Source organism: Sapajus apella, unplaced genomic scaffold (assembly GCF_009761245.1).
Source record: "Sapajus apella isolate SASKATOON/1434 unplaced genomic scaffold, GSC_monkey_1.0 scaffold38, whole genome shotgun sequence".
In the NCBI taxonomy this organism is placed as follows: domain Eukaryota; kingdom Metazoa; phylum Chordata; class Mammalia; order Primates; family Cebidae; genus Sapajus; species Sapajus apella.
Window position 1 is genome coordinate 8,237,521 of NW_022436978.1, and position 15,184 is coordinate 8,252,704.

At 33.4% G+C, this 15,184-nt stretch overlaps 1 protein-coding gene across 4 annotated transcripts in view; it reads right to left on the reverse strand.

Moving 5' to 3' along the window:
- OPA1 (OPA1 mitochondrial dynamin like GTPase) overlaps positions 1 to 15,184 on the reverse strand; it is a 98,463-nt gene that overhangs the window by 63,121 nt on the left and 20,158 nt on the right. For 2 of the 4 annotated variants that reach the window (XM_032298230.1, XM_032298231.1), the window contains 3 exons: positions 14,741 to 14,808; positions 7,242 to 7,352; positions 2,100 to 2,153 (listed from right to left, as the gene is read on the reverse strand). In XM_032298230.1, coding sequence (XP_032154121.1) covers positions 2,100 to 2,153; positions 7,242 to 7,352; positions 14,741 to 14,808 — 233 coding nt within the window. The remainder of the gene's footprint in view (positions 1 to 2,099; positions 2,154 to 7,241; positions 7,353 to 14,740; positions 14,809 to 15,184) is intronic. The other 2 variants (XM_032298234.1, XM_032298233.1) reach the window with 1 other exon arrangement.

Below are 15,184 nucleotides of genomic sequence, written 5' to 3' on the forward strand. Positions count from 1 at the left end.
CAAGAACAAAGTAAGTAACAGGAAATCATGGTTCTATCCTTACAGAAAGTCCAACTCAAGCCAAATTGAAAGAATGCATATGTAATTGAATAATACATAGTACGAGACAGGTAGAAGTACTGGCTAGACTCTATTATAAATGTATTTTTACATAAACTTATTCATTTATATTTAGTAATAGTATACATAACAAAATTCTGGTAGTAGCTAAGGATTAGATTTGTGTTGCTTAATTTCGCAGCTACACTTATCAAGCACTTGAAATGTGGTTGGTCTGAAGTGAGACTGTGCTGTAAGTGTAAAATATCTCATTAATGTTTTTATACTGATAACATGTTGAAATGATACTATCTGGGATAGACTGGGTTAAATATATTATTAATTCCATATTTCTTTTTATTAATGTAAAAATTAAAAATTACACAGGTGGCTTACATATTTCTATTGGACATCATTTATGTGTATAATGAATTCTCCATAATACAGTATATCAACACCTAGTGGCTGACAGTTAAAACTGCACAAATTGAAGGGTTTATATCAAGGGATATATAAGAGGGTAGAATTTCTATTGGCTCATTTCTTTGTAAATACAAAATCAATTTCAGGGTCCACATTTTCTGGGGATGGAAACATTCTTTGGTACAGATGCCCATTTGTAACCATCCTGAAGAAATGTGCTATTGGGCTGTCTCTCAAAGCTCAGGAACAATAATTCTCAAACTTTAGAATGCATCAGAATTACCTTGAGGGCTATTAAAAACAGACTGCTGGGTTTCACTCCCAGAGTTTCTGATTCTTCAGTTAGGTATGGGAATACACAAGAATGTACATTTCTAACAAGCTCCAAAAGGTAAGGGTGCTACTGCTCCAGAGACTATACTTTGTGACCAATGATTCTTAGCCCCTGGTTGCAGATTGGAATCACCTGGCTAGGAAGCCTTAAAAACATAGATATAGTGCCAGTCACAACACAGTTGAGTCTAGTGCATAGTGAGGTATGAGATGCAATAAATACATACCAAAGAAACCTGTGACTCAAAATATACAATGATTATCCCTAAATCAAAAATCTGAAATCCAGAACACTCTGGCCTCAAGCATTTCAGATAAAAGTTACTCAACCTATAGTTATTTTAGTTTTTCACAAAAAAGAGATCCAAGATTAACTCTTTTTCTTTCTACCTTTTTACTATTCCCCAGACAGGGTCTTGCTCTGTTGCCCAGGGAGCAATCAAGGCTTACAGCAGCCTTGACCTCCGGGGGTTCAAATGATCCTCCCACCTTAGCCTTCCAAGCTCCTGGAACTGCAGGCATGAACTACCACACTCAGCTAATTTTTAAAAAATTTTTTGTAGATACGGGGTTTCTCTGCCCAAGGGTCTCAAAGTCCTGGGCTCAAGTGATCCTCCTGCCTCAGCCTCCCAAAGTGCTGGGATTACAGGCATGAGCTATCATGCCCAGCTGATAGTAATTCTTTTAACTTTAAAAAATAAGTTAATTATTTAATGTTATTTTTTACCTATATAGAAAAACTGATGACTGAATGATAGGGTAATTTTATACTAGAATGCTACCTACTTATTACATTGCACAAAATAGGTCCTTAAAACAATAACTTTATCACCAACTCTAAGAAAATAGCTTTTCTAAGTAGTGCCAGAAAGAGCTTTAGAAAAGCATTGTCTGACTGCTTTCAGGCTTTCGAAGCAAAGTAAGGTTCCCGAGAGTGCACTAGAATGAAGTGGTAGGCTCAATTCAAATTTCTTTATCTGTATTAGCTTATTGATGTAAAAATGAAAGCATAAGTTTATATAAGAACAAACCACTTTTTCCTGTTTGTAATAGTTTTTCTTTAAAATTAGAAGTATGAGATTCACTCAAAATGGGTTTTTACACATAAATGAGTTAACTCCATACTTATCTAGTTCTGTCATTACTCCTTATTTCTCAATTAGTTTTGCATCCATTGATAATAAAGTTCTATCATTAAACACTCCAAATTTTGCTCTGTTGAAAAAATAAATGCCCATATCACCAAAGTTACATTAGAAAATAATTTTTAAAGGCCTATAGTTTTTCCTAGTCATCACAATTACCTGAGTGTGCAGAAGTTCTTCTTGAAGTTGGTCAATTTTCTCTTTGTCTGACACCTAAACATTTAAAATAATTTTAGTTGAACAGAATTAGGTTTATGCAGAATGTACAGCAAGTTAAATTTTTTTGTAAGTATTGAGAGTTAAAAACAACTGACTTTACATGCACCTTTAATCAAAGTAATTTTAAATCAAGTGATTTAAGAAAAAATACCTGTATTCATCAATAAAAATAGTTCACCAAAACTTTATATTAAGAAATAAAAACTGTAAAAGGCAATCTTTTCCTGTTGCCATTCTAGTCATTTCTTATGAAAGACTAATTAGAAAAATAAGAGGTCAACACATACGGTTACTAAATTCTTCAGAAGTTGTTTTGTACTAAAGTGTAACGACTCACGTATTTGTGGGAAATACAGCATTGATACCCCTTCAGAAATCTGTTTTGAGAAGTCAAATACATTTAACTGTTTACAGCTATTTAAAAAGCTCATTGGTCATAGTGTATCTTTTCAGGAAATATTTCTGTATTGTATCCATTTCTGTACCATAAATAGCGAAGTATATAATAAATGCAAAGAAAAAGCTGCATTTTCAGAAACTTAAGTGGAGCCAAATGGTTGCTTTTAAATTCAATTCCAAGGAAAGATCTGCTAACTCACAATACAGAGAATGCATTGATAGCAATGAAGTCAAGTAAAGCAACTAAAATTAATTTGAATATAAAACAAAAATAAAACCCACAGGTATTGTGTAAACTACTTCAAATTGTTATTAATGCTAATAATTATAAAATATTAAAAAACAATTTAACTGTATAAAAGGTTTTAAAGTAGTCACAATACAATTATAAATACAAAATATAATAATCAAATAGAATAAAAATGATGTAATTTATGACAAATTCACATAACTGTGCTTTGACTTCTTGGCAATCATCCCAGCCGTTAGTTGTCATCCCCAGCCTTTAAAAATAATAATTGTCTAATTTCTAAAAATCAAAACTTGTAAATAGGAACTTATTTCACAGAAGAAAAAAGTTAAATCCATATTCCTCTTCATTTAAATCCTTGATCTTCAGTCATTGGATATTTAAGCTATCACAATACATCAGGGCAGCAAATATACATGAAAAAATTTTAAATAATTTGCTTATTGAAGTAGACATTAATAAGTCTTGTCCATAAAGTTATTTTAATTCCTATTTCTAAATACTTACTCAAGTTTTCCCCAAATTTTAATTTCAGTAATATAGATGACAATCTTTGCTAGAAACAAAAGGTACATTCTTTTTTTTTTCTTAAAAGGCTATGCCTAATTATCTCCAAAAATGATTTGGTAATTAGAAAAAAGATAATGCAAACTTCAGTTGTTTTCTCATTCCTGTACAGCAAACACAGGTATGCTGATAGAAGCTTTTTTCATTTTGACTGTGTGTGTTTATGTAGGATGGACAAGAATTATTAACAGTCTCCTAAACTGTGAAGAGACAAGCAAGTTGGAGAGGAGCCCACAAACCACAGAACAGAATCTTGAAAACCAAAGAAGAAATAAATAATTCCACATTATGATCATTTGGCATGCTATCACACTGTAACAGTGTGGTCATAAAATATTGTTATGTGGATTTAATTTCCAATTCATTTTAAAAGGTACTTTGATTTACTTTGTTCCATTAAATATTCATCCAACTGTAGCTAAATTAGCATAAAATGTATAAACGGTATTAGTATAAATTGTTTTAGTTTTAAATGTAATTACTAACTGACTTCATGCAATATATCCTAAATTATTATAGAAAATCCAATATTACTTGACATCTGGGGCAATAACTTAAAAACTAATACAATTAAACAAAAAAGTTAGAATGTTTATTTTAAGTCAAGGGCTATAAGGTTAACTTAATTTGGCAAAATAAAAAGATTATATCAAAAGTTAACATGGGCCAGGCAAGGTGGCTCACGACTGTAATCCCAGCACTTCGGAAGGCTGTGGCAAGCAGATCATCTGAGGTCGGGAGTTTGAGACCAGTCTGACCAACATGGAGAAACCCCATCTCTAATAAAAATGCAAAATTAGCCAGGCATGGTGGTGCATGCCTGTAATCCCAGCTACTTGGGAGGCTGAGGCAAGAGAATCGCTTCAACCAGGGAGGCGGAGGTTTCGGTGAGCCGAGATCGTGCCATTGCAGTCCAGCCTGGGCAACAAGAGCGAAACTCAGTCTCCCCTCAAAAAAAAGTTAATATAAGGTTAGTAGAATACTACAAACATAATTTCTATGCTAGATTAGTAGTATTTAATGATCACAACTGTTAAGATTTTCATAAATTTGGATTTTTAGGAGTATTTAAATGTATCATTTGCCTTTCTGGTACAATGAAGAATAACTCATGCATGGTTTATCAGCATATTCCCTCTCCATTTAGTTTAATGGAACATCACAATTAATCTTGATGTTATATTAAAAGACAGCTGGTGGTAGAGTAAAAAATTAGAACTAATATTTCCTAGGAAACAAGATAAAAACCTTTAGGTTTATAAAACAAACATTAAAGATTGATGAGATAATTTTTATGTATTTTCTTAAGAGGATAACACAAGCTATTTTCAGTCTGTCACTCTAGGTCTTAACTAGCAACTGTGGTATATTTTATTCTGATGTGCTTTACTGATAAAGTTCATCCACTTACAAGAACAAGTTCATGTCCTGTTGTTCGCTATACTGTTTGCATTATGAAATAAATTTAAAACTCACCCTGACAGAAATGGTTACCAATGGTCTTGAAACCAGGGCTTTTCTACAATTCCAGGGCTATGAAACTGACGGAGAAAGAGCGGAATCCTCCGCAGAAACAAGCTAAAGCTGAAAGAGAAAAACCTTTACTAGCTCCTCACAAAACAAGCCTAATATAAAAATTTCAAGTATTTCTTTCTATTAAAGCCATTGAGGCCATTCTGAAATATATATATAAAAAGGTCACTGTAAAAATTTCTATGTATATGAACATATCCACAGGAGGCAAAACTACCAATATAGTTTTAATCTTATGTCTCTGCTTGAGCTCTTTTGCTCAGAAGATACAGGGAAAATTTATTAGTTGCTACTGCTACCAAAAGTGATGCTCTACTTTGACTTTCAAGAAGATAAGGGAGAAACAACAATTAAAAAGCAACTGAAAGTCTTATGGTTTTGTGCATCAAGTAAACTTCACATGCCTGGAATGATAAAAATCTCATGAATTAGGATTTTGATCATTACAGCAGTGAAGAACTGAAAAGTCATCTCTGTAGTAACTCCAGGGGGAAAGGAGTGGAGGATAAAGTAAAGTAACAGTCTTTTGTGACAGTAAGAGGGATGACTTCATTATAAAAGAGCACACATTACTTTTAAAGTCCCATTTACTTTCCCTCAAGGCAACTACAGTGCGGGCAGGAACAAGCCGTTTGGTACTCTGCCAAGGCTGAGTCTTACCAGTTTCTAATTTACAAATGGGGAAAGGGAGGTATAAAAGGGTTAAATGGATAATCCAATAAATAACAGAGATGGGAATAACATCTCCAAGCCCAGTAAAGACTAGTAAAGTAGGTTTAAAATGAACATTAGCTTTCAGTAATGCAGAAAATGAATCAGTATTCATTATGGATCTCTCCTGAACTGTCAGATTCAAAAGCTCATCATTAATCTTAAGTCATATCTTAGAATGTTAAATAGCAGGTCTATGGGACTTATTTCAAGCTGTCTTTCGAAAAAAATTTAAGAACAATGTGTAACTACAGCCACATTCTTATTTCTAAGTAATATATCACAACATACTTGCTCCTCTCCCTTCTTTCTGTAACTAAACTAATGTATATGGATGGCTCAGCCTAAGTATTCAATTTGTTAGGCTATTTAAATGAAATACTCACAGTATATAGAACAGGGATTGTTAAAGTATCATTTAAAACAAGTCCTCCTTGACTTAACACATCTACTTTAATTTAACCACGGAGGAAACTAACTTCTTTTCTTTTTCTACCTATACTTATGCTCACCGATGCTAAATAATATATAGGAATTAATTCCACAGCCATGGAATTGAGAAAAGCCAGGAAGTCATGCTGAAAAAATAAATGAAACTATGGCAAGTACACTAAAGTATTAACCACCACCAAATGAGATAAGGTTAGCCAGCAGAATTACTGCACCAAATCATTATCTATAATATTGGTTGATTTAAAAATCAGAATCTACAAGAATTATATGACTTAATATTTTTTCCTAAGGTTTGTATATAACTTTAAAACTTTTCTGATCTAATAAGATGTAACATAATTAGCTGATTTCAAGATCTTAGAGTATAATTTTAAATTCATAGCACTTATTTCACTTTGACCTAAAAGTCTCTTCCAAACATAAACTTTGGGATCTACACTGTGGGATTATCTAACCATCAAAATCATATTTTTAAGAACCTGATGATTGCACCAATATCTACATATTGGTGTAGACTTATGCTTTTATTAGAACTTGTTCTTTAGTAACCAGAATTATATCAAATTTCCAATGTTTAATCCCTCAGCAGTCCAAGGTGAGAACTTATTTGTGCTCACTTTATTGATTAATGTGAAAAACGTATTCAATGAGTTTATCAATGTAAGAACTACATGCTTTTGCCCAAAAGTCAAAATAATTTTCTTCTATAAGAATATGAATGTTCCCTCTTGATACACTTTAGCTAAAACAAATAAATAAATGTCTTTCTTTAGTGTGAACTGGTCATCTACAGCAATCCTTTGCATTTTAGAAATAAAAACTTGGGGAAAAAGTAGTTAGGTAAGATGCCTACACATTTAAGGTGACTCAATAACTGGACCACATAAACAGCAAGTCCCAATTTTCTTCTAAATATAAACACAGAGACCCCACAGATAACCTAATTTTCAGAAACCAAAATTCCTATGGTTAGGTTGTTACTTTTGGCTTTTCCTACACTATCCACTCCAGAAAAGTTACATATTTATAAGATGTCTCTTTGCTATTTTTACTTTGTCAAAAATAATTTCTTATAATTGGAGTTCATGAATGGATTAAGGCGACATGATCTTGGCAGAAATGGCTGATTAGTGTGAACATATTGGTAGCCCCCTTAAACCAACCATCACCTTGCGCTTCTGTTGGGCATAGCTCGTGCTATATTGGCCAGCGGCTCTGCGCGCCTCCTCTTCATGCTCTTGAATTTGTTGTTGTAAGAGAATGAGCTCACCAAGCAGACCCTGCCATGAGTTTACAATGAGGAGAAGAGGAAATTGGGGAGGAGAACAATGTTAAACCAAAGGGTGCAACAAAGGAACAGGTATGTAAGATCGAGAGGGATGGTTAACTTAAAACAGAAATGGAAACTCAGGTATTTTTAGAGCCGTCATACCCTGGGGCTCTGCACTGCATTTCCACTTTCCCCCTTAGTAAATCAGATGTCTCAGAAAAATAAAACAGCATAGTTTAAAAAGTGAGAAGAAGAGTGCAATAATAAGTGCTAAATAACATAAGCCAGATATATAAAAAATATGCAGAAAAAATACTGATTTTTTAAAATAGTGTTAATCTCACTGGTCTAATTATTATTATTTTTTTTTTGAGACGGAGTCTTGCTCTATCGCCTGGCTGGAGTGGCAGTGGCGTGATCCCAGCTCACTGCAACTTCCGTTTTCCGGTTTCAAGCAATTTTCCTGCCTCAGCCTCCCGAGTAGCTGGGACTACAGGCACGCACCACCACGCCCGGCTAATTTTTTGTATTTTTAGTAGAGACGGGGTTTCACCATTTTGGCTAGGATGGTCTCCATCTCTTGACCCCGTGATCTGCCTGCCTCGGCCTCCCAAAGTGCTGGGATTACAGGCGTGAGCCACCGCGCCCGGCCACTGGTCTAAATTTTCTAATTTTCAACCATGATTCTCACAGGACTGATTAAAGATCATAATAGTTTATTTACTTATCAAGTTATTATTTTTAAGTTAATAATTTTTCTCGATATTTCATTTTTTCAAGTAAAGGTTAAAGTCCCTAGAAACAATTTTCAGCATCAAGTTAATCAACGTTTTACATTAAGTCATATATTCCATGTGCCTCTGCATACATTTGATTAAAATTTAGGGTTCTCTTTTTAAATTAAAAGGTAATGTTTCATGTTCTGATTTGACTTCATACATAGTATCAGATAACTAGTCTGACCAAATTTTCACTTTTTCTGAGCTGTTATGACAGTAAATAGAAATAGCATCTGAGAATACAGCCAAGCATGCACAAACTACTCAACAAAAGTGCTATAAAAGAACACAAGTAAGATATGGATACAATATAGTTATTATGAAAATTTGAAATGAAAACAAAAACCAGTTTGGACCTATGCACATACACACAAAAATCACCTTTTCTATTTATAAAATTCATTCCATTTCATAATTATAAAATGGTACACTGGTAAAAATTTTAATTACAGCATATTCTCATGTGGCATCATAATAAAATACATGTCATTTCCTGCATGGTTTTATCAACTATTGGCCTATTAGTAATCAACCTCAAAAAATGTGCAGAAAAGACAACTAAGATTTGACAATGTTATAAGCCTAATGTTTTCTTAATTAGAAATCCTAAAAAAAATAAAGTTCTAATGAACGAGGTAACAACTTAATTTGTATAATAATAGTGTTTCTGGGAAAACAATGGACTCAATTTTTACCCAGTTATAAAAGAGGAAAATGACTGTTTATTAAGATATTCTAAATTAGGAGTTTTAAATAGTTTCAGAGTTTTAAAAAAATGACTGCCAAAAAATATTTTATTTTATATAATTAGAAAGTCTCTTAAAATTTGGATATAATTTAGAGAATTTTATTCTGTTTGTTAGTTTTGATACATGAGGATGTGATCATTGCCAGTATTAGACAATAAATGAAACTGGTTGATTTACTATAAACCAAAGGATAAAACTAGTTGATTTTTTCCATTTTTTCCACATGACAAGTGAAATTCAACATTTGTTTCCAGATACAATAGTATAAAATATAGTTATAAAAAGACATGTCTTTAAATAAATTAGTTTTATGATCATTAACAAACCTATTAAAGAAAGATAATGCCAACTACTACCCTCCTCATTCTCATAATTCTTACCTTTTTAAAAAATCACTGCTTTATCAAGCAGAAAGAGTAACCTCACTAATTTTCATTCATTTGGTCATTTATCATACTCCTTTCTCCAAATCACCCAAGTGTTTAAATTTTTCAAACAATTCCCTTTAAAAAAGGCTTCCTATGTTGGTTTATGTAGTGGTGTACCTGCTGTATTTACATACCAACAGTAGTCTAGTTTATAAAATCTCAAAGCAGTGAGAAAATATTCCACACTTCTTACTCGCATCTATGCGGCATACAATGCTTTTTTATTTATAGCTTAAAAATTCCTATCTAATTCATTGCATATATATACACATGCATGATAAAAACTCCAATAATCTATTAGATTTCAAGAAAACACTCCAGGGACATGTCACTTTCCTTCCAAGCCTGTTACTGAAGCACTATTATGTAAAGATACTTGAAATTAACTGAAATTAACCTCTTGCAAAAGTAGGAAGAAAACAAAAATTGGACATAGAAAAGCTATCTACATTATACTACACTTATACCAAGAAGGTTATCTTTCTCTGATTTTGTGTATCAGTCTTACCCTAAATACCAAGTGATGCCACACAGCCTCTAGGGTAAGGCCATGTGGAGCAGGAAGAGGGTGGAACAGGAATAGGGTGGAACAGGAAGAGGAAGAAATGTATGTACCTACTAGGTGAGAACACTCCTCAGATGTACAAACTGCATTTTTCAATAAATATTTTTCCCAAACTTAGACATTTTTCTTTCAAGAAATGGCACACAAATAATTTTTAAAACAGTATGATATATAAAATACAGTAGTATTTATAAATAACAATAAATAATCATTAATAATCAAAGATGACGTAGTCTCTAAACATCTCCTGACTCCTGGCTATTGTCAATTTGACACTGCAGATCTCAATCTCTCATCTCTCTCTTTTTTTTAAATCTCCATTTCTGAGTCAGCTTCCTAATGTCAGTCTCATTTCATATACAATGTCCTCAGTTTTTTAAAAATTATAACATCAGATCAAGAAAATTAGTAATAACTCCAGAAACCAAAATATCAAATGAAAATACTGTGCTAAAAGTGAATGAGTTTGGTAGAAAAGATTTTAGGTAATCTTGAAATGTTATACTATTATCCCCAACAATTTCCTATGTTGAACCCTAACCCCACAATGTGATAGTATTGAGAGAGAGCACCTTTGGAAGGTGATGAGGTCATGTAGGTTCTGGAGTTACTGGCTTTACAAAAAAAAGGCCAGAGAGCTGCCTAGCCCTTTTTGCTACATGAGGATATAGGGAGAAGGCGTCATCTATGAAGCCATGGGTCCTTAGAAGACATGGAATCTACCAGCGCCGTGAACTTGGGTTTCCAGTTACTACATCATTTGTTGCATAAGAAATGCCAGAAATGTAAATCCTACCCAAGCAACAATACTTAATTCCAATTCAGAACATAAAGTACATGAACTACTTTTACAGCCTTGTTCTCTTCCAACAGTTGCCAAATATGAAGCCCAAGGAGAATTTACAGGTGATCAGAGCAAAAAAAATTAGGGGATCAAAATTTTGTTGGCATCAACCAGATTTATTTAATCAGCCTCTACTCTACTGAGTTAAATCAGTCAGCTGATTTTACAAAGAACACAACACTATCCCAGGTGCTATGAGAAAAAGATTTAGTGACAGAAATGGCCCATTAAATAGTAAATATGCAAGCCAAAATTATTATAGTGTTTCATACGGCAAGTGTTTTACACACTGAGAAGAGTACATTAATGAAGCTATGAAGGTTATGGAAAGCTTCATGAAGGTGACAATTGAGCTGTGCTGTAAGGATGAGTGAAAACTAAACATGCAGGGAAAAAAAGAGACTTCAGCTGTGACGTACGACAGAAATAAAATTAAGAATGAGAGTAATATGTTGGAAGAAAGAACATTAACGTATTATTTAATAATTACATTTGAAGCAATACTACTACTTTTCATGATTTGGTACATTAAAAAGTCCTTCAAATATTTTTCTATAAATTATAAATGTGCTTGTTACGTTCAGAATGGCCATATTCCTTACTTCTGTGAGATTCTTATGACCAATCAGAAACATGATAGACAAAAGCACAAAAAATAAAATGTCTCATTTTGCAAATCAATTTCACTGGAACACGATAATCTTACAGAATCTAAAAGAAGGATATGAACTACGTGGTCTTGTCACCTGTATATATGATGACTGATAATACAGAAATCTGCTGAGTCCCAAATCAAATTACTCCATCAATTCTCTAAAGTAGGCAGCGCTTCAATTTGTCTTCAGGTAGTTCTGAATGTCTCCAAGTCTCAAGAATATTCAGTTCACATCAAGGGGTATGTCTCTTTTCCTCCAGTGGACATAAGTTTTCAGATTTTTGATTAACAAGAAGCATTTAGTAAGAGGTGGTTTTAATGTATGTCAATCATACCTCAGTATAGTAGTGTAAGGTTAAACAAGGTTGGTTTTACTATTTTTTCAGTGTTTTATTAATCAAATCATATCAAAACTTTTGATCAACATGACATAAATAGTGTCCACAAACTAAATGGATTTACCAAGCAAAACCAAATAAACTTGAAATCAGTTAGCCTGTGCAGCATTATGTGAAAATACATGCTTTCTGTAGATTTTTTTGGACTCCTAAAACCCTGGCAGTAACCCCAGGCTGGGAATCACAGGTAGTTCATCATAGTATTTACTTGTCTGACTCAAGTCAAACTATCTGTGTTCCCCTCAACTCTCCGTCACTTTCACTTCAGTTGACCTTGAATGGTCCTAACTGTTCGCAATTTGCCAGCACCTCTCCAGATGTGTTTCCCTATTAGAAAGGACAGACCTTTTATTTAGTTCTAGTTGTATAAATATTTTTCAATTATTACTTTTTTAAAAAGCTGATTCACATATACTTTTACATTTCTAGTAGAAGTTTACCCAGAAACTTTGTTACAAACCTGACAACCATTAAACTAATACTTGACTGCTTCAAACCCTAAATACTATATTAAATCTGGGGCTTTCAGACCTCAGACTGAACCAGTCAAAAAAGTATTCAGCTAAACCCTGGATACCACCCTACGACCTATGATTATTGCCCACGTTTACAAACTTGATGTCTGAGTGATTTCAATAAGGGTACTGCTAAGCTAAGGTCTCTGCATGCTTACATTCAACCATCAATTTGTACACAAGTCTCAAAATTAGTCAGTTTATCTGCATCTTAGCTGAGCGCCTAATTATTCTCAAGCATCAGAGGTAACAGCCAAGCTTTGCAAACACAATGCTACATATTATTAATAATAGAATTTGAAAACATCAGTTAGGGCTTGAGATACATTTTTGGGTGGTAAATTTTTGTAGTAGCATTTGCTATAATTTGACTTAAGCTGTAATGAAAGTAGCTTCATTACAACTCTAGATTCAGTATGTATAACAAATAGTTGAAAAATATAATTGGCAAGTCTTTAATGGGCAAAATCAGCATCATAAATTGAGAAAAAGTTAAAAAAATAGTTTACAAGGGCATTTACTGTCAAACAAGCAAATTAGAACAAGTAAGGAGTAAATTAGAACATAATGTAATAAATTTACTTGTATGCATATTGCATAAAATAAAATGTGTAAATATAAATTTCCAAAAATAATTATCTGACTTCTTCTTTATTGCAGAGGTTCTGTTCAATTACTGAATATTCATTTATGACCTTAGCAGGGCTTTAAGGGAATTACCTGAGTCAGGCCCTGAAACAGGTTTTTCATTCATTCACCACAGTGATCCCAGGCCATAACAGAGAGAAAGCAGACATACAGATCTCTCCTAACCAATTTGCCAAACAAATCTTGTCACTCAAAGAACCCTACCATACCTGTAACAAAGGTTCCTTCTCCCCATTAGATTAGCTCTTCTCTCCATATTAAATTTACTTGCCTTAAGGGCCAAGGCCTTCATTCAAAATAAGCCACAAATATTAGGCTGATTTCTACTTAAATTCTTTTTTCCTCAGTAGCATAAACAATCAAGGATGTCCTTTTGTTAAAGAGTGTACTTTGGTTAAAATAATGTCAATGCAAAAGGGTGTCAAAAAAGATCAAATCGGCCGGGCGCAGTGGCTCACGCCTGTAATCCCAGCACTTTGGGAGGCTGAGGTGGGCAGATCACGAGGTCAAGAGATCAAGACCATCCGGCCAACATGGTGAAACCCCATCTCTACTAAAAGTACAAAAAATTAGCCAGGCGTGGTGGTGCGTGCCTGTAGTCCCAGCTACTCAGGAGGCTGAGGCAGGAGAATTGCTTGAAACTGGAAAACAAAAGTTGCAGTGAGCTGGGATGGAGCCACTGCACTCCAGCCTGGCGACAGAGCAAGACTCTGCCACAAAAAAACAAACAAACAAACAAAAACGATCAAAAGACAAATACACATACATACATTTTGACATACATTTTTCTCCAAAAGATAAAATTAAAAGTCAAAAGAAAAACATCTTTTGAAATATAATTAAAATTTAGAATATAATGTAAAAAGTTCAAAGTTGAAGAACAGGGAAAGAAAGAGATGAAAACCTATTCATAGAAATTATTTCTTCTTCCTACTTCCAAAATAAACATAAAATTATTTCTTTATTAAAACTACAGTATCTTACAGTACAAAAATTACATGCTCCATATTTAATGTTAAAACATTCATACAATATTTTTTCTATAAATCTATTTATCTAGGTATTATTTAGTAAAAATTTTCAAGGAATCACTTATTTTACCAATTCCAAAAGAAAGAAGAAAGTAAAGACTCAGAAAATGTCAGATAAATATGTTGAGTATTATAAATACAGAGCAATGTATGTTATTCTATCTTAGCAATTCTCCTATAACTTTCATATGGATTTTGTTAATGGATATGTATTCAAAATAACACACTGTAAATAACCCCATACATAACTTTGTTAACTATCAATATCAGGGAATTGATTTATTTCCTAATAACCTACTTCCTATTCCCTTCTAGTTTCTTCCCTAAAGTGAAATCTAGCCCCTATAAGATGTTCTGTGAGCAAAAGGGTTCTGTTGACAAATAATTCTGGAAAACATTGTATGCTTTGACTGCTGGAAATTCACAATGTGCATGAGTATATTACAGTGAGAAGTCCTAGGGAAAAGAAGTCTGCTTGCTTTGTCTAAACAAGCCTCCTCCCTCCTCCCCCTGCCCGACACACTTAACAATAAAACTCTTTCTTGGGGACAAGCCTTGAAACTAATATTTCACAGAACATATTTCAAAGAAATGGGCTCTCAACTATATTTCCAGAAATGCCACATAATACCTTGTACTTTGCACTAAGACTAGTAACAATATCTCTACTTGGATGTTTTTGTATTTGCTCCTCAGATGTTACCATTTTAAATTCTTCCAAAGATGTAAAAACTTTAAAAAAATCTTTCAAGGCTACCTACATGAAGAATTCTCTTTTACACTTACCTTTCTAAAATGCTTGTCACTTTCGGATCCATGATCTGTTGCTCTAAATGCCGTTTCTCCCGATGAACCTTAAAGATAAATATGCAACCCTTTATATTCTCTGGTGATGTCAACAGCCTAAGCTGAATTTTAAATTACATCCAGCCAATGAAAAAGTGAATGGATTTTTTGGGCAACTCAGGTTCAAAGCATCAAATCACCTTGATTCCTATTTTAAGGAACATGACTGATAACCTGTGCAGAAAATAAAAAAATACTATAGCAATCGCAGCGTATGTTTAACCTAACAATTAAAAATATATAAATCAAATTACAAAAAAAAAGAAGACAATCTTTGGTAAGGATTATTTTATATGAGAGTACTTACAGTTCAGCCACATACCACTGCCATTAATATGTATAGTAGGAAAACAAATTTAAATGTCAACCATGACAGGGCAGATG